This window comes from Talaromyces atroroseus (genome assembly GCF_001907595.1).
Source record: "Talaromyces atroroseus strain IBT 11181 chromosome Unknown scaffold_6, whole genome shotgun sequence".
NCBI lineage: Eukaryota > Fungi > Ascomycota > Eurotiomycetes > Eurotiales > Trichocomaceae > Talaromyces > Talaromyces atroroseus.
The window spans coordinates 1,155,791-1,173,503 of record NW_017971438.1 but is presented as its reverse complement, the minus strand read 5'-3'; the positions used below and the strand labels follow the sequence as shown (position 1 = coordinate 1,173,503).

At 47.0% G+C, this 17,713-nt stretch overlaps 7 protein-coding genes across 7 annotated transcripts in view; 1 reads left to right on the top strand and 6 right to left on the bottom strand.

Annotated features, from left to right (window-relative positions):
- The window catches only part of UA08_05324 (Urea active transporter), a gene marked incomplete at both ends in the record, with an annotated part of 2,320 nt that extends 2,171 nt beyond the window's left edge, over positions 1 to 149 (bottom strand). The window contains one exon of the mRNA XM_020267633.1: positions 34 to 149. Within this exon, the coding sequence (XP_020119585.1) occupies positions 34 to 149 (116 nt within the window). The remainder of the gene's footprint in view (positions 1 to 33) is intronic.
- An 886-nt stretch (positions 150 to 1,035) lies between these two features.
- Positions 1,036 to 1,629, bottom strand: UA08_05323 (hypothetical protein; the record flags this gene model as incomplete). The annotated part of the gene is made up of 3 exons (XM_020267632.1): positions 1,036 to 1,070; positions 1,160 to 1,508; positions 1,627 to 1,629. 3 exons carry the CDS (start codon positions 1,627 to 1,629, stop codon positions 1,036 to 1,038), a joined length of 387 nt encoding a protein of 128 aa, XP_020119586.1.
- A 677-nt stretch (positions 1,630 to 2,306) lies between these two features.
- UA08_05322 (hypothetical protein) lies at positions 2,307 to 8,417 on the bottom strand (the record flags this gene model as incomplete). Its single annotated transcript, XM_020267631.1, has 12 exons — positions 2,307 to 2,600; positions 2,669 to 2,863; positions 2,924 to 3,335; positions 3,404 to 3,856; positions 4,424 to 4,500; positions 5,403 to 5,689; positions 5,772 to 6,201; positions 6,267 to 6,307; positions 6,709 to 7,421; positions 7,491 to 7,889; positions 7,954 to 8,121; positions 8,188 to 8,417. The coding sequence occupies 12 exons, from the start codon at positions 8,415 to 8,417 to the stop codon at positions 2,307 to 2,309; spliced, it is 3,699 nt and encodes a 1,232-aa protein (XP_020119587.1).
- Positions 8,418 to 8,950: 533 nt separating this feature from the next.
- Positions 8,951 to 10,422, top strand: UA08_05321 (hypothetical protein; the record flags this gene model as incomplete). The annotated part of the gene is made up of 2 exons (XM_020267630.1): positions 8,951 to 9,178; positions 9,292 to 10,422. 2 exons carry the CDS (start codon positions 8,951 to 8,953, stop codon positions 10,420 to 10,422), a joined length of 1,359 nt encoding a protein of 452 aa, XP_020119588.1.
- A 43-nt stretch (positions 10,423 to 10,465) lies between these two features.
- On the bottom strand, positions 10,466 to 11,230 carry UA08_05320 (hypothetical protein; the record flags this gene model as incomplete). The annotated part of the gene is made up of 2 exons (XM_020267629.1): positions 10,466 to 10,494; positions 10,555 to 11,230. The coding sequence occupies 2 exons, from the start codon at positions 11,228 to 11,230 to the stop codon at positions 10,466 to 10,468; spliced, it is 705 nt and encodes a 234-aa protein (XP_020119581.1).
- A 562-nt stretch (positions 11,231 to 11,792) lies between these two features.
- On the bottom strand, positions 11,793 to 13,137 carry UA08_05319 (hypothetical protein; the record flags this gene model as incomplete). Its single annotated transcript, XM_020267628.1, has 3 exons — positions 11,793 to 11,895; positions 11,944 to 12,213; positions 12,809 to 13,137. 3 exons carry the CDS (start codon positions 13,135 to 13,137, stop codon positions 11,793 to 11,795), a joined length of 702 nt encoding a protein of 233 aa, XP_020119582.1.
- A 1,913-nt stretch (positions 13,138 to 15,050) lies between these two features.
- UA08_05318 (hypothetical protein) lies at positions 15,051 to 16,311 on the bottom strand (the record flags this gene model as incomplete). The annotated part of the gene is made up of 5 exons (XM_020267627.1): positions 15,051 to 15,150; positions 15,218 to 15,359; positions 15,419 to 15,731; positions 16,010 to 16,215; positions 16,275 to 16,311. The coding sequence occupies 5 exons, from the start codon at positions 16,309 to 16,311 to the stop codon at positions 15,051 to 15,053; spliced, it is 798 nt and encodes a 265-aa protein (XP_020119583.1).
- Positions 16,312 to 17,713: the final 1,402 nt, after the last annotated feature.

Below are 17,713 nucleotides of genomic sequence, written 5' to 3'. Positions count from 1 at the left end.
GGGGGGGGGAGGCAATGCAATATCCATATATACCTTTTCAAAGCCCAGGTAATGAAGATCATCAACAAGGCAAAGGCAAAGCCCAGACCGACGACAATGCCATAGCCAAAGCCCTGCGACAGAGGGGCAGTGAATACTGTTTCGGCCATGCTGAGCCTTTGTGTGTACTATGACTGGAGGCAGAGGACGACGACGCCGCATTTATAAGTCTTTTTTCTTTTCAGTTTTTATAGTTACCCCATTGGGCAATAAACTGCGGCGGAGACAGACTCCGAAATCGCAGCCATCGAGGAGGCATGGCATATGCAGCTATATTGTGGTTGACAGCGATGATTGGGCTGGCTTGGCTTGAAACGCTCGCCTGCTGATAAGAATGTGTCATTGTGATCGAGTCATAGCTAAGCTGCAAGTAATTTTAAATACTAGCATAGAAAGAAGCAAAGCATGGGCGAACGTCAAGTCTGGAGTTATCTGCAGATCAGGGCCCGTGATCTGCGCCCGCTGATTGGTTGCTGGGCGTGCTTATCAGGATACGGCGTCACGTGACCTACATGGGCGGCGCTGATTGGCCGCGCAGGCAGAGATAAGAGCGCGCGGTTACCGAGTAATACTCGCACACCCAAGAACTACAGGCGTATTTGTGTATGGCATATGTAATAGTGCGCAGCTGAGTTCCTATCAGCGCCCGCGCGGCTGTGATTGGCTCTTGGAACGGAAGAGTTAAAAACAACTCCATTGGTTGGAAGCTCATGCGATATAATACAGATTCCAGCTCTCCTTTCGGCCTGGCAATGGCCACACACACAACGAAATAGATTGTAAGCTTCATAACCACCCGATAAACGCACGCACAGTTCCATTTCCGCGTTGGAGAGATGTAAGAGAGAGAAGAAAGAAAAACGGGGGGGGGGGGGTATTGATTGATTGGTAATTGGTACGAGAGGTATTTCACGGAGGCCTATTTCCGGAGCAAGAGTGACCAAGTATTATAGGATCGAAGTGAACCACGAGGGAGGTGTCAACAGGATTCGTATTTTATGAAGAGAAGTTGCGAGTGATCTTGGCAATGACTATAACACGGGACAATGGTTAGCAAACCTTCCCAGTTCCTGCGTTGTCTGTGTCATTTTCTTTGCCATCCACAGGCAAAAAGACCTACCATGCAATCCAACAACAGAAAAGATAAATCCCAAACTCAAAACCAAAACCACAACCGGATCAACCCTGAGACCGGGGCTCTCATCCGTGTAAAGCTTCAACATGGTCCCCGACGAGCCACCGGCGCCCGCAGCACGGGTCGATGCTGGTCGCGCATTGCGCAGCGATTCCTTATGGTCGGCAGCAGCGCGGCGACGGAGTGCAGTGCGAGGACCGCCGGGGGGTGTGGGCGACGAAGGGCGGTTGGCGGAGGATCCAGAGGCGGCTGCAGCGCCCCCAGAGACACCGGATTTACCGTCCGGGCCAGACTCGGCACCTGATGCGAGAGGGGAGGAAGCACGGGGAGAGGCCTATCTCAATCAGCTGTTGCAATCTAATCAATGCGGTGTGGGCGTGCAGGTGGATGATGTATGTTGGGTATCCTGCTGAGCTGGAGCCTCCCATGCAAAAAGGGGAAGTAAATCATACCATTATGAAGGAGGGGGGGGACACTGTATTAAATCCCTTATAAAAAGAATTGAAAAAGAGCGACGAAACAAAGACAACCGGGCGTGTTGGCAAGCAAGCAAGCAACTGTATGGAAGATTAAGGGTGTTGGTTGAATTTGAGGTTGGCAAAAGGCCACGGGTCACGCTCCCGGCACGCTAACCCGGTCTATGCTTAGCTTCTTCCCCCGGCATCTTACTAAGTATCTGTATTTGTATATCTAAGTTATGTTGATTTCACTTGAGATTTAGATTGAATTGACTGATCGAGCTACCAGCATAATGACATAGTACGTAATATAATTGTCCATCAATCCGCTAAATTATAAAAAAACACCATAAACCCTCATTTGTCGTCAGAGAACAATGTTTTGTTCGGTTCTGTCCTGTTTTCTCGGAAATAGTAACAATAATCATGATAAGAACGAATAATAAAAAGTAGCATGTGAAGAAGGGTATAAGTAAGATGGTATCATAGAATTGATTGAATATCCGTCAAGAAGGGCAAGCCGGTTGTCAGACTGCTCATTAAATCTGCAGAGCATTGAGGCATATGTACTTTGTTTCCTCTTCTTTTTTTTATGCACTTTTCCCCCCCGATAATCAGGGCCTGATGAATTACCATACTGCAGATGGTAGGGGGAAAAATAATCTTCTGATCGATCAATCAATCATCATTCGGGCTGGGACGCCCTCTCCAGGCACTCGGGTACTCAGCTCGGTGGCCTTTTCAGCATCACTGCTCTTGCGGGCTCGCACAAGATGCGGCTTGAGTCCCTTGTGAAAATTATGCGTGCACCATATAGCGTTGCCAATGGTCACCAGAATGAGGAGAATGGTGATGACGGCGAAGAAGGTGAGCGATTTTCTTGCTGCAAGATACTCTTGTTCCCTTGACGGCTGGTACATGCGTACGAGTTTGAAGAGGAAGTATGCCAATCCACCGAAATAGAGAACCTAAATATCAATATCGCGGTCAGGACGGACGGAGATGAAATAGGGTCATGATGGTCTAGGAAACTCACGATAATGGCACACATGCCGAGTGTGTTTTCGCGCCGCGTGAAATAAGCAGCAAAGATCAAAATCAGAATGGTAACTGGAATAGCAGCGATCGTCAAAGCAAACTCCACATCCGTCTTCTCGGTGACGATGACAATGAACTGGACTGTGAAGCCCAAGAAGAAGAAGAAATCGAACTTCAGCAGGGCAATGTAAATCTGTTCGTACGTTAGTCTAAAGCGTACTACTCTGAAATCGTTAGTCAGGTGATAACAAACCTGGTACGTCAGATAGCGGCGTTTCATTCGCAAATCGGCACTGATGTGTTTGTAAATCGTCCACGCAAATTCATCGTACAGCTTCCAGGCCACAAACGACATCATAATGGAGGTGCCGGCCAGAATGCAAGGGATCGCAATCAGGATGGCTCTGGTCTCTTTCCAGAGGTTGTTATCCAGAACTCCCTCATCTTCCACGGTCTGTACGGCACCGTAGATGAGAAGGCCAACATTGCAACAGCAGATGCCAATGATTTGAATGGTGTTCTTGAGACGCAATGCATCGTAGACCAGAATCAACTCGTAGATGAAACCGAAGGTATAAAGCGAGAAAAAAGTCGGGATCGTCTTTGTTGTTTGGAAAACTTGGGCTAAGGATACAGAGTGAATCTGGAAATTGGCAAACACGTATCTTTTAGACAAAATGTTAGCTTCGTTTTGAGCGACAGAGAGAGAGAGGGGGGGAAAAAGGACACTTACGATTCAAGACCGAGAATAACAGCTGCCTGAACGACGGCGATAATGACAAACATCCACGTCCACTTCGAGTTAGGAATGTACATTTTGCTCACTCGCGGCGGGCCATAGACCTGCCTGTACCCTTGACGCTCGGGAAACAGACTCGTCGGCGAGCGAAAGGAAGAGTCGTGGGTGCCTCCAAGAAGCGAGGCGCGGGATTGCGACGACGGAATTTTGGAGAATTGCTCCGTCACGGAGCCGGGCTCGTAACGAGAAGCGTCGTCCAACGTGGAGGTAGCCGTTTTGGCGGTGTTGCCCACTGCGAAGGAGTGGGACAGGGTGTCAAGAGTCGCTTTCTTTCGGAGTCGATTTACGGCATTCGCAGCAATCAAAGCTTGTTGGACGTTCGGCGGATTGATGCGACAGCAGCGGGAGGAGATAAAACGAGTGACAGGGACGTGTATGTCTAGAGCACTGCAGGCCTGACCAGTGATGAATAGTAAGCAATAATAATAAAAAATGGAGAAAAGTTTTGGGCTGGGCTGGGGCTAGGGGAGGTGGATAAGGGTCGGGCCCGTTCCTGGAGTCCCAAGCAATTAATGCGGGCCCTGGATGGCAAGTGAGCAATACAGTTGACAGCGACAGGAGAGCTTGCGAAGAATGAATTTATAAAATAGATTGCAATGAAGAGAGGCGATGGCTGGAGGCATTGGTGGCGGAGGCTAACGCTAGAGCATTCTCGCGAATAAGTTCTCGAGCTCTGAGACTAGCGCTGTCAGAGTCAGAGTATGCCTCGTGAGGTAACTATCTAGTGTTGACATAGCCACGGCTAGCTGGATGATCAAGTATCAACCTATGCCATGTCGTTGTTTATTTTTATTTATTTTTTTCCCCCCCCAGAGAATGTAAAAGGTGTTGGTTGTCCCTTCGAGAGCTGCTGCCTGCTGCTGCCTGAGGCACGAGTGTCCAGCGACGTATCTAAGTTCATAGGCTTGCCGAGATGGCGGTCACACGCGGCAGAAAAATAAAGAGAAAACACACAATTTCAAAAACGTTTCCTTCTTCTTCTTCTCTTCTTTCTCTCCAAGCGTCGCCCCCTTCAATGCTGCGTTTCTTTGCTACACACAACAGAAGTGAGAGATGCAATACTCTCTTGACACGCTGTTTTCTTAAACCATACTGCAAATGAGAAATTCGGAGGAATCTTCCACCTATTCCAACCCACGCTCTCTCTCGTTCCCGACGAGAGAGAAGTCGGTACTGCCCGTGAGGGTCCAGCGCGATAGGTAGCGCTCGCAATCGGCATCAGAAACATTCGGGGTCTTCACGGCCCCATGGGAGAGTCATTGCGAAGATTGTGTGTGCGTGGGTATTTTCAATATGCACGTGCGACACTTCAGTGCAATACGCAGCATGCCGGTTCCTATTCTCCTTCGGGATGGGGATGGTATCATTCGATTCCGATTATTCTGTTGGGGGCGACGCTTCACCTTTTTTTCCCTGATGTGAGTGATGTATACTTCTGTTCTTGGAGGCGTTGCCAGAATACTACTAATGATGTGTGTACATATTACGAGGAACCGTCGGTATATCTAAATTTCGAGGGGAATACACAGGAACGGATATAATCATTAGTATTTAAAAGAAGAATAGTCTCTAATTACTTTACTCAAGTGTACGAAAAAGAAAAAAGAAAAGAAAAAAAGGCCTCGCAAAATTCAAATATGTCATTGCGCTCGCAATAATCACACAACAAAAAAAAAAGCTGTTGAGCTTGAATGAACCTAGTTTGGATCGCAAAACGGACGATCCCCTTGCATGCATAGACAGAACACCGTAACCCATCCATCCCTATTCATTGGTCTTTTTTTTGTTTAAAAAAAATTCCTTGTCTCGTAGAACAACCATTACGCCAACACGGATCGAGGGTAGGAAATTAATCTTCGTCGCCGATCTAATTTGTCCAACAGGAATCGATTAGTATTTACACACGTCGTAAAAAGAAAGGGGAATGACCGACCTTAGGAGCAAGGAAGAAGCGCAGATGACCACTGCCTAGACCATATTCCACTTGCAAAGGCACCTCCTGAGAAAGGCAGAGCTTAACCTGGGTCGACAGAGCAGTGGCTTTGCAAAAGTTGACCAAATACTTGAGCGAGAACGTCAGGGCGACCGGCTCACTGAGTTCGATGGACACGTTATTATCAGGCTTCTCGACATTGGTGTGCTGGCGGACGGTCACGGAGCCGTTGCCAATGTCACCCTGGCAGGAGAACTTGACGCCTTCTTTTGTAGCCTCGATGACAACTATCGACAAGGGAAAAAAAATAACGTCAACACAGGGGCTGTATTGGCAACACTTCGATAAAAGAAAAGAGAAATAACATACCAGACTCAGAAAGCGCATTCAAATCCCGACAAATACGCTGAAACTCGGCCGACGGCATTTTAACTGTAGCAGAATACTCGGTATCCGGAATAGCCAAGTGCTCCTGATCAATATCCATAAGCTTAATATCATACTCGCTGAGACGATCGGTCTCGGCGCTCTCAAACATGAGGTTGACCACGTCCGGGGAATCCTCCGCCTTCAATGTCAGGATATCCTCGTTTTGAGCCGCGCGCAGAACCTTGGTCAGCGACACCAGATTGATGCCCAGTGCGACGGTGCGGTCGCAGCGGTACGGCGAGAAGGCTTCTGCGTTCAGCATCATAGAGACCAAGGCAACGTGCGAGTTGTCCATGGCTTGGAGGGCGATTCCGGAGTCATTGCAGTCAAAATTGCAATCCTGGACGAGGTCTTTGATGGCGTCGACGACCTGTATGTATAAGATGGAGTGTCAGTTCTGGTCAGTACTCAAAAGGGCATGGAGAGGTCACATACCCGCTTGAGCAGGCCGGCTTGTTCTAGGCGAGCTTCAAACACTACAAATGGCAGTCAGTCGTGAAGCTGTGAATTGACTGGACGAGAATTTGCAACTGACTTGTGAATGCTATGTGGTGATTATACAGGGTATTGCAAGTGAACGAGAGAGAAAGAGAGAGACAGAGAGGTATGTGTGTAGCTTCGAGTTTGCAGTCTTAGCATAAGAAAGGAACAAAATGGAAAACGTGAGGGGCGCGTTTCTTGGTGGGGAAACAAACGCGTTTTCGCGTCCCCATGATGCCTGTTTGGGCTTGGTGTCGTTTGCTGCCGTGGCCAATCAGAAGCCAGCAGTTTAACTATAATTTGTGATAGAGCTATCTGTATTCTTTTCACGAATATATAGAAGTACGCGCATCGAATACATGTGAATCAATCACGAAAAGGTTTCTTCAAGGATCACGAACGCTCGTAGCAGATCCCAGTTTGCGAAACCTGACTTCTAGCATCCGCAACGGTAGGTAGAAAAGAGCAGTCAAAACAAACGCAACCTCGAAGCCAATATCCCCCGTACACTGCCCGATAGGACCGGTGTACCATGTCTGTGACATTCCGGGGACTACGAGGCCAAAACTGAGCACTGAGGCAGCGAGTGCTGCGATCCCCGTGGGTAAAGCTTGGAATTGATCCCAGCTGCGCAAATCATACCACTCCCAGCTACCCTTTCTGAAGTGCAAGTGTTCCAAGAGAACGACAGCAATAAAACAGGCCGGCCAGTAGCTGATGACACCAAGTAAGTTATTTAGAGATTGGAAAAATTCTGCGGCAACGCGAATGGAAACCGGAATGATGATAGCCATCACGATGATTGTGCAGAGGACGCGAGGGGCGCGAATGCGCATCATACGAAGAAAGGCCTGGAAATTGAGAGTGAGAGCATACACAGAGCCAGTCACGTTTCCGAGCACGCTGAGGCCGAGGAGAGCGAGAAGGAATTTGCCAAACCCCCCTGCTGGCTCCAGCATGGCACCCAGCACTCCTCCTACGCTGCTATTGTTGTAGCCTTCCTGCCAGGAAGGGACGTTTGGAACGGCACCTCCGATAGCCGCTCCAAGGATCATAAGAGGGACACCACCAATGAGAAGTCCAATGTAGGACGGCACAAAAATTGCAGTTCTGAGAGAGCAACGCCATCCGTCAGATTATGGGCAACTATGCAGAAAGAGAGGGAGGGGAACGGCTTACTTTTTGGACTTGGTGTCAAAGTAGACTGTGAAATCACTAGCAACTGCAGACCAAGGGAGGAAAAATCCAGCCACCAAGGCCGCAAATGACAGTATATCCTGAGCAACTACTGAGTCAGGGACAGTTTGCAAGTGAAGATGCTTTCCACCGCATCCGGTAGCCACAAGAATCCCGACCAGCGTGGGGAACCACGAGTACAAATCAAAGATATGCAGCATTCGGACCCCGAATAGAATGATAGCCAGGGTGATCATAGCAATTATTACAATCCCGCCATCCAGTGACAATCTTTCCGGGTTAATCGCGGAAAGCGCTTGCCCACCGAGAATACAGTCAATAATACCATACCCTGCGAGAGTTGCCATGTTTAGGACCAGAGGAACCGACACACCGTAAAGCCTATACAGAATGTAAGTTCCTCCCGAATCCCAAATTCTATACGTAGGAGAGGGGTAATACACACCCGAAAGCGTATCGGGCATGAAGCATCTGCCGGAGACCAAGTTTCACCCCAAGCAGTGACAAATACGGGGCTGAAAGGGCAGTCAGCATGCCAAAGAAAAGAATGATTAACGAGCACTCTTTCAACCCAAGCCCGTAGCTCATTGTGCCTGACATGCCGGTAGAGACCCTAGTGATCAGGAGAAATGTAGTTGAGCTTTCAGGCCAACAGTAGCGTCGAACGGGACTGACCTACGCGATGAGATTGAAGTTCATGGAAAACCACAAAGTAAGCAAAGAGAAGTAACGACGATCGGTCTTCTCGGAAGCTGATACGGGCTCACTTCCCTGCAGTTCGATTCCGAGGAGCGCCGCGGATTTTTCCCATAGTGCAACAAGTCGGTTAGGGCTAGAGATCGTTGTGATGGACATTGGTCGTTCCTCAATGGGCACATCGCCCTTGCCGTCAACTTCACTAGGAGACATGGATCTGAATGCACGAATGGTAGGTTTGGAGCAGTCAATACGAAGAGGAACTGGCAGGTTTGATTTATAGTGGTCTGTTCAACACTTGATTTTATTTTGCTTCCATCTTTTCTTATATCGTGGGTACGCTTATCAGCCTTTGGAGGGAGCGTTCATTGGCCTGCCTCAGAGTCATAGCTCCGTGGACTATTCTCGAAAGAGAAAGTATAGACCAGGCCTCATGCCTATGGAAGAGATAAGAAAATAATGATATAGTTCGCAACAGATGGCTTGTAGACTGTTAACTATTTGGTGTGAAGAATGACGGTTTATCTTATCGCCAGCCAGGTTAATCGGACTGCCTGGTCTATTCTTTCCTTTTTCGGTATAGTCGAAGAAGATAAGAAAGAACGAAAGAAAAGCCCTACTCGGAAGAGGACAGAATTGCCGAATAGGGGCGAGAATGATCTATGTGAATATATAAACAAGGAGATGGTCCGGCGTAGGGGTCTCGTTTATAGTCACAAAGTTTTGCTGTGCCCAAATTCTCGACCATGTCTCGGATCGTCATTTACAACGCTAGCATTCTAACACTAGACGAAGACGACAATTTCTATTATCCAGGATCAGTTGAGATAGAGAATGACCGGATTGTTAAAATATACAGCGGCAACCCAACCGATGAGGTCCTAAGTGATCCATCAATAACTCTCCTTGATGGGACAGACAAGCTGATCATGCCCGGACTGGTTGATTTGCATTTTCACACTTCTGTGGCCAAGGTAGGCGCATTCTACTGAAATTGTCTTTCCATTCAACCCTCCGTAACCTAGAGGATGCGAATAGGCAAAAGAGAGAGGGGAGATAAAGAGAGACTGACGGATTGACTAATTAGGGATTCGGAGATGAGCTTCCATTGAAGGAATACTTAGAGGAAGTATGGTACCCAAGTGTTCGAGCCTTGAATGCAGAGCGCGCATACACAGCTGCAATGCACTCCTATTGGACCGCTGTCAGATCTGGAACCACCACCGTCAACGATATGTACCGCTTCGTGGGTTCACTCGCCGATGCAGCGAGCCGTATCGGTATTCGGGCCGTTCTCAGCAACGAGGTGGCGCTCGAAGAACATGGACTGGACGCCATTGCCGATAACATCGCTTCTTTCCATCAGCACAACAACAGAGACTCTGGTCGCATTAAAGTTTGGATGGGCCATGAATGGATGTGTACTTCAAACCTTGAGCTGATGTCTCAGGTAGGCGAAGCCATGAAAACTCTGGGAACAGGCCTCCATATCCACCTTTCGGAATCCCAACAAGAGGTAGATGAAATAAGAGCCAAGTATGGCAAGACGCCAGTGGAAATTGCTTACGAAAGCGGTTGTCTTGGTCCCAGCACCGTTGCTGCGCATTGCGTGCATCTCACCGAAAATGACATTGCATTGCTGGCCAAAACAGGCACCTCGGTTTCCTACGACCCTGGTTCAAATGCAAAATTGGGCAACGGTATCGCGCAACTCCAGGTTTTGAATAAAGCAGGTGTCAATGTTGGCATGGGAATTGATGCTTTCGAGTGTGAGAACAGTCCTGACATGTTTGAGCTTATGAAGTTCGGTTCCCTGATTCAACGAGCTTTGCATCAAGATGCATCTTTGGGTAAGCCGTACGACATTCTTCGTATGGCGACTCTTAACGGAGCTATGGCCCTAGGAATAAATGCCGGGGTAATTGGCATCGGGAAGAAGGCAGATTTGATTGTGATTGATCTGAAAAAAAATCAAATGTTCACGCCGCTTTTGAAAGACCGCCAAAGTCGTAAAAAAATGCTGGAAAGCCATCTGGTATTTGGATGCAACGGGTCTGCCGTTCAGCACTCCATCATTGACGGTAAAGTGGTGATGAAGGATTATCAGGTACTGGCAGTTGATGAAGAAACCCTACGAACTCAGATGGATTCTTTGTTTGAAGTGCTCTCACAGGATATGAAGACGTTGAGGATAGATACTTGTAAGGGCGATAAATAGTTGCACCTTTCATTCTAAATTCAGCAGCTAGTCGAGCATCCGTTCAGTATAGAATGATATCAGTAGTCCCTTCTGTAATTCAAAGTTTAGCAATCTTGCAAAAGACAGAATTTAAGTGTATGAGAGACCCACCAACGAGTTTTTCCCAGCCTAGATTTGAGGACGATACTTTGTGTAGACTTCCGCCGGACCAGACGTCGTCCAATATACGCATGCAACTCTTGACTGCATCCAGCCGGTACAATTCACTCATCTTAGATAGTATACTTCTGACTTTCAATCTATCGTCTTTCTCCTCTGCCCCGCAACCAGCACAGAACAGAGGGAAAAGCAGCACAGTTCCAGGGCATGGACTATTGCGGAGCGTGATTTCAGGTAAAATGGTCAAGATGCGATGCACAATCTCCTGAATCTCATCGCTTGAGGATGGAAGTCGGAGAACTCTCTGGTAAATCTGTAACATGGCCGCTAGATGATACGTTTCGTTAACCCTCATGTATTCATCTTGCTCAGTGACAGTAGCTATATCGGAAGGTTTGGATGTTGAATGGGCTTGCACAGACTGTAGCATGTTCTGCAAGTGATGCAAGATCTTGAAGGGTTGGTCTCTGCATGTCGAAGCAAGAGTGATGTCGGCGAGAACGGACGTTTGTTGTTGCTCTCTCACAAGAGCGCCGATTTCCAAGAAAACGGGCACCAGCTCAAGTGAGTATGCTAAAAACTCGTCTATGTTGGAACTGTAGCCTTCTGAACTGGCCATTCGAAGAGCCTGCTCAGACACAAATTCTGTTACCGGGCTCCCTGACATATTTGCAAGTGCTACAAGCGAGACGAAACACCTGGCGATGAAAGACCTGGTAGGACTTTGAGAGTTAATTCTCCATATCGATGTGTCTCTGCTAAGTAGAGAAGCGGCGCCATAGAGATGTGACCTCCAGGAGAAGACTTTCTCCGGTCCAGCAACAATTTCAGATAAACAGAGTAAGATGACACTTGCTATGATCGTTTCCGTTGGACGCCCACCGGTTTCTGAAATCTTCATCTGTAATTGTTGAGCAACAACCATTTGAAAAAGCGCAATTTCCTTTTTACTCTGTGACGAGCCGGCATTTGCTCTATGTACAGCAGCTAGATTGAGCACAGAAGCCATCACATGAGAGGTATTGATTGCCATAGGAATGAATGTCGTACAGAAACTGTCCCTTACGTCTTCGTTACAGGAGAAGGCGCTTGCGACGAATGGAAAATAGCTGAACAGGGATTTGTATGTAGGCGGTAACGTAGGTAATGAGGCTGGATTTCTTGTGATGGACAGACATGTATTGTGCGAAATCATTTCCTGAACCTGCGGTTGTGGCTGGTTTTGCTCTTTAGGTACTATATGCGCACTCCTTGAATGGGTTGCTGTTGTCGATGTCTTTGCTCCCTGTTTGGATATTCCGTAGATGAAGGATTTCCCAGGCGGACGAGAGCCTGGTCCCAGACATTAGCAGCCATTTAAATGGCGGTTCAGCAGCCTACTTTACCTTGACTTCCCTCAGGTTCTGTTTGGATTTGAGCGACAGAATCCAAAAGATAGTGACCAAAGGGTGACCGGTGAAATGGCCGACCTCCCCATTTGAGCACGGTGCCATATTGACAGTCTCGTTCATGTTTGGTACAAAGTCCGCACTTGGGGCGTTTTTCATCACATTTTTGATGATGGGCTCGACACTGCAGGCAACCTGAGCGAGTTCTGGGAGCCGAAGTCCTTTTCGGAGCCGATGATCCCATATGAGGGCAAATACGTAACTTTACAGGAAAATTTCAGTCGATGCTGATTAGTCACCGGACACCCTGCAGTTGAGCGAGATATCTCACCCTAGAAACTATACGCTGACTAGACGGTAAACTTCGACTGCTTGAATGAATTTGAACGAAATGCGTGCGTTATGTCAAGTAACTAAGGTGGATGTTGATGTATGATGACTAATTAGGGGGCGTCTTCATTCACGTGTCATGGTTATGTAAGCATAAGAGTTGACGTGAACTACCTCACCTCAAATATCTGTTAGGACAGACATCTTATAGCTGCATTTGCAAAGATTGTCTTTGAACGGGAAAGAACATAAATTCGAATCCGGATACGGAAACGCAACTATATACATGCATCTGCCTTCTTTATATCATCGCCCATACCATGCCATCGAGTCAGCCTCCCCAGTGCTCTGAAACATCGCATCCTCGTCATTGTAATATTCAAAAAGCAAACAAAAAACAAACTGGTTCATATCCTTCATTTTCGTTTCGTAGGTTTTATCTTCGACGCCCTTGCCGAGCTCCTCTGGTTCCTTAGAAGCAAGCGTTTGCACAGTTGACATCAGGAATGCTGTCACATGCTTCACACCATGCCATGAAAGAAGTTGGCTCCCATCCCAAGTCGATATTGTAGCAACCAGAGCCATACTTGACGAGACAGGCGTTGCATTCATCATTATAAGTGATTGCAAAGCAGTTTCCTGGACCGCATGCATCGCCCACTTCAACGAAGTGCCCGCCAGGGAATGTATACTGGGGTGATGTACCCAAGAAGTTCATCTGGAAAGTTTCCTCTCCGCTTGGTGTTCCATAGCACTCGTTGTCAAAGAAGGTCCATTCTGCGCCCGCCGAAGCTGAACCAGAACGCGCAAGGAGAACAGAGAGTCCAACAAGGGTAGCCCAGCTTCCAGCAATCATTTTGATAGATAGATAAATTTCAAATGCGTTTTGATCTGCTATGCCTTTTTATCAGTCGTCGTGGGTTGAGAAACTTTGAAGGTATTATCTTGCACCTACAAGAAATGATATGAATGACGAATTCGTCGAATCTGATACACAGGTAGGAGGAGGTGTTGTGTGTGTTGTTTTGGTGGTTTCGGGACCGTTGATAGTGGTTTTTGTGTTGAGTGAACTGTTTGATGGTGTTTCTGTGATTGCTGATACTTTCGTCCTCCTTTTATACTTCTCTCAACCTTGGCTTATAGCTACTGCTGTTCAGCTTCAGTGGACACTGCCCCAACGGGAACTCAATTTCTGAAGCTGAGGAAATATTTTTGAATTTTCAGCCCTGGAAATTCAAGGACTACTGCTAGACTCCAGCACTAAAATCTTATACGTACTAAATTAGCTAGCAAGGCTTAGGCGTTGACCCTAATGTTTTTAGTCTAAACTCTATACCAAGTAAAGAAACAATTAAAATTATGGCTCTATTTTTATCATACAAATCAGAGCTTTTATTAGCAAAATAAATGAATTCCAAAGACCAATTCTCTACTATAGTGTCTAGTACTCGGTACAATGATTCCGGTTGCAATGTTTTGCATTCCGTAATGTTAGCAGATTTTGGGCTCCACGCCTAAGGTTTGGAAGCTGTCAGATTAGGTATAGGACCATATTGTTGTCATCTATTTTTATTTCATGGAGAGAGGCTGGCGACTCGCGAGCTTACTCTGTTTCTTTTTTTTTTTTTTTTTATCTTCCCAACAGAAGAGCTAGAATTGCTACCTTCCTCGGCCCTATCACTCCAAAGCGATGTCATCCTGTGAGGCACAGGCCGGAGATTTTCCAACACGTGTCTGTGGAGACTGTTCGCTGCTCGGTTGAGTCGGCTCACTCATATTCTCATAAAAAGCTCTATAACATTGTATATATGTCAACGAATACCGCTCACTTTGTATGTAGAACTCGGATAGATGACCGAAAACATATCACCATGTTATCTCTTACTCTAAATTTCCCCAAATAAATAAATATTCATATCTAAGCCGCTTTGTCAATTGGGCTGCCAGTGGTACACTAAAATTCTCAAAACTCGCTAAATTGTCCCAAGTGCCCACTTACCTAAGGCTAGATGAGCAATGGCAGTACCAAGATAGATGCTGGCACCCAAATTTAGTTCTGGAGATGTCAATAATGAATTCCTAGTGTCTAATGTTTTGACGGAGAAGGATGCTTGACGTGGCCCTTCATGGCTATGAAATTCCCCCAATCGGGGTAAGTACTGCCAGCATATCTTCAGCTGTGCTTCTTCATCTGACACTGAAGAAATCGGGCATGTCTAATTGGAACGGACATGGAAAAGTACAGCAACGAGTGAATGTTTTTCTGAATGACTTCGATCTTTCCACAGTTTCTCCTGGGCTTTCTTCCTGTCCTCGCTATTTACGAATGCGGAGACACTGTTTTGCGTACCAGTGTTTGTGTAGTGTCTCCATCATGAAGAGCAGCTCACTGGGATACTTCGCAATTAGACAAGTGTTGTCCGTGCGTTTCTTTTCCACCTTGAGCAGCATGGAGACTTACAACTTCAGCCAACACTGCCCTATGAACTTTTTGGTAGGGTAAGCTGTACGGGCAAGATGAAAAAAGATGAGACAATGATATTTCCTTTTATTTATACTGAAAGTCTCTGCCTCTCTCCCAAAATACGAGCACACACTGCACACCCAAGGTTTTTTTAACGTTTTGAATCAATTAGTGCCTCTTTCCGGTCTTTCCTTCACAGATCTATCATAGTAAAGCACTAGGCAACTGCAACAACTGGCTTGACCTGAGGAGCTGGCTGCACTGGTGTCTGCTTACCCGTGTGTCCCCTGTGTAATATGACTTTATTAATTCTTCCACTCAATAGACATGCAGAGGCAGGCAAAGAAGAACTCAAACTGCTTCTTGATGTGGTTATGGAAGTATTCGCCGCACGTGATGGCAGGGCTGTAGCCAGCTTAGTTAGCAGCGTCATCGTGAGGGGAAAGATTCGGAGCCTTTTTGTAATACTCACTATTTCTTCAGAGGTCCCTGGAACACAAAGTCCTCTCGGCCCATATTGAAATATCCAAGAGAGTATCGCGCCGGCGAGAAGCCCACGGACTTGGCACGAACCCTGTGCCAGTTGGCTTTAAAGCGGTCGTCAGACCACGCCACTGTCGCTTTTAATTAGTCTGAAGTATGAAGAAGCAACTCGAGTTGATCTCCAACTTACTTAGCATGTCACCGATATTCACCACGATAGGACCCATTTTAGCCGGAATTAGGAAGAAGTCATCCCCGTGTATGGCACTAGTATGCGTTTTGCGACCTGGCATAACATCCAGACCGTCCTCTCCATCACGCTGAAAGACTAGTGTCAGACAGCCAATATCAGTGTGGTTTCCGTGGCGCCAGCCACCTGCCGAGTTTTCGACCTCGGGGTAGTAGAGCATGCGAAGTTGGTTTGTGCAATTCGTTCTTTGATACATCCATGGCTTCCTTGAAGTAGTTCTCAGGGAAACCCAGAGCCTTGCCAAGACAGTATACTTGATAGATATTCTGTTAGTGTTTGATGGATTGAACGTATATTTGTCAGTGTTGACGGCCATACAAACTTGGTCTGAGATCAAGGCACATTTCTCCAAGAAGACTCTTGTGCTCTCAGAGAACCCCGGTACATCCTCATCACTTGGCCATTGGGACCTCGGTCAGACGAAAAACGACTCTTTCTGGTCGAAACCAGTGCCTGGTCGATATTGGGCCTTTTTTGCCTAAGAGTTAGCCGGTATGACCAGAATGAATTTCTTCGGCAATAAAGACGTACATTCTTCTCGTATCCTAGACTCGTATTGTTATCATAGGGGATCTCGCGCTTTTTCTCCATGGGCTGCGCAAAGTATTTTTGAGAGACAGCAAACTGCTTCTCGATCTCTTCCACGGAAAGGACATGGTCGACGAGGGTGAAGAACCCAATCTTCTCAGCTGCATCAACCAGTTTCCGTCCGATTTCTTCCTTTCGGTTCTCGAAATCTGATTTTGAAACATGGTAAGCATGAAGTCTTTTACTTATGGTCAAGCTATACCATTACCTCTCATGGAGATCGCGGGGATTGGCCTTTGACCCATGGCAACTGATTGATTGATAGGACAGAGTGCGTTTCTGGTTAGGCAATTGTTTACTGTTTAGTCCGTCCGATGCATGCCAATCTGCGTCCCCTTCCAAATATATCCCGCCATCTCGTGGCCTGAGATAGGACCAAACTGACTTTCGTGTGTGGGTGTACTAGCGACGATATCCGCGGATCACATACATACTCTCTTTATCAGTCTATCAGTCTCGCTCTCTTATCCTTCTCCTATAATCCTAACTACAAGCTAGATATTGCAAAGCTAAACCAGCTTTATCCCATTACGCGTGCACTCGGACATTTCGTGTATATTTCATGCGAGCCCGCGAATAATCAGAATCGCGTAATATGCGTTTGTAATATCGAGCTAGTTTTTGCAACTGAACCACCTAGTTCCTCACCAAGGGTACGGCACCTAGCTATGAGTATGGAGTCAGACAAAGCAGGCGAGGCCAAGCTGGACAGCGGCAATGCTGAGGATATCGAGATTGTAAGAGTTCAACCATCGCCCGAGGGCTTGTTGCAAACACCACCAAATCTAACCCTAGCCATTCATCTGGCAATGCAGGGCACCGCCGAGATCGTTCTTGTCGAGAAGGATAACCGGGTTCTCAACCTCCTCCAGGCAATTGAGGGCAATTTTGACACCAACTCCGAAGAAACGAAGAAGATCGTGAAAAAAAATTGACCTCATCGTCCTGCCGCTGCTCTGCGCTATCTACACCCTGATGTTGATGGACAAGAGCAGTCTATCATTTGGAGCTATTATGGGGATCAAAGAGGATTGCCATCTCACTGGGTTCGAATACTCGTGGCTTGGATCTCTCATTTAGTCAGCACTTCTCTTTCACTTGCCCGCTTTTCTGTTATCTTGCTAAGTTGCTAACTGAATTGCTAATCGTATAGTTTCGGCTACCTTGTTGGAGATGTTCCCGCCATGATCCTCCTCCAAAGATACCCTCTGGACAAGGTTTTCTCTATCGTGGTTGTTGTCTGGGGAGCCATTGTCGCACTCCATGCTGCGTGCGGGCAGTTTGCAAGCTTGGCTGTCCTCAGATTCTTGCTCGGAGTGTGCGAAGTCTTCACTGCCCCAACCGTCATCCAGTTGCTGGCCACCTGGTACACAAAGAAGGAGCAAATCTCTCGATTGCCCATCTAGTACTCCTGCTAATTTGATTCCATACTGATACTTGATCGCCATCACGATGAAATGGACAAAGGCCTATTCCTAGAAATCACTGCTTCAGCTGCTTTTGGAATGATATGCAGCGAAAATGTTGCGTATATCAATGGGCTGCAATTTTATTATCAACCTCTGCGATATAAATAACCGTACCGGGCGATGCATTATGCAGCCCATTTCAAAGCAAAGCTTCTCAAATGTAGCCGAACCTTACGCG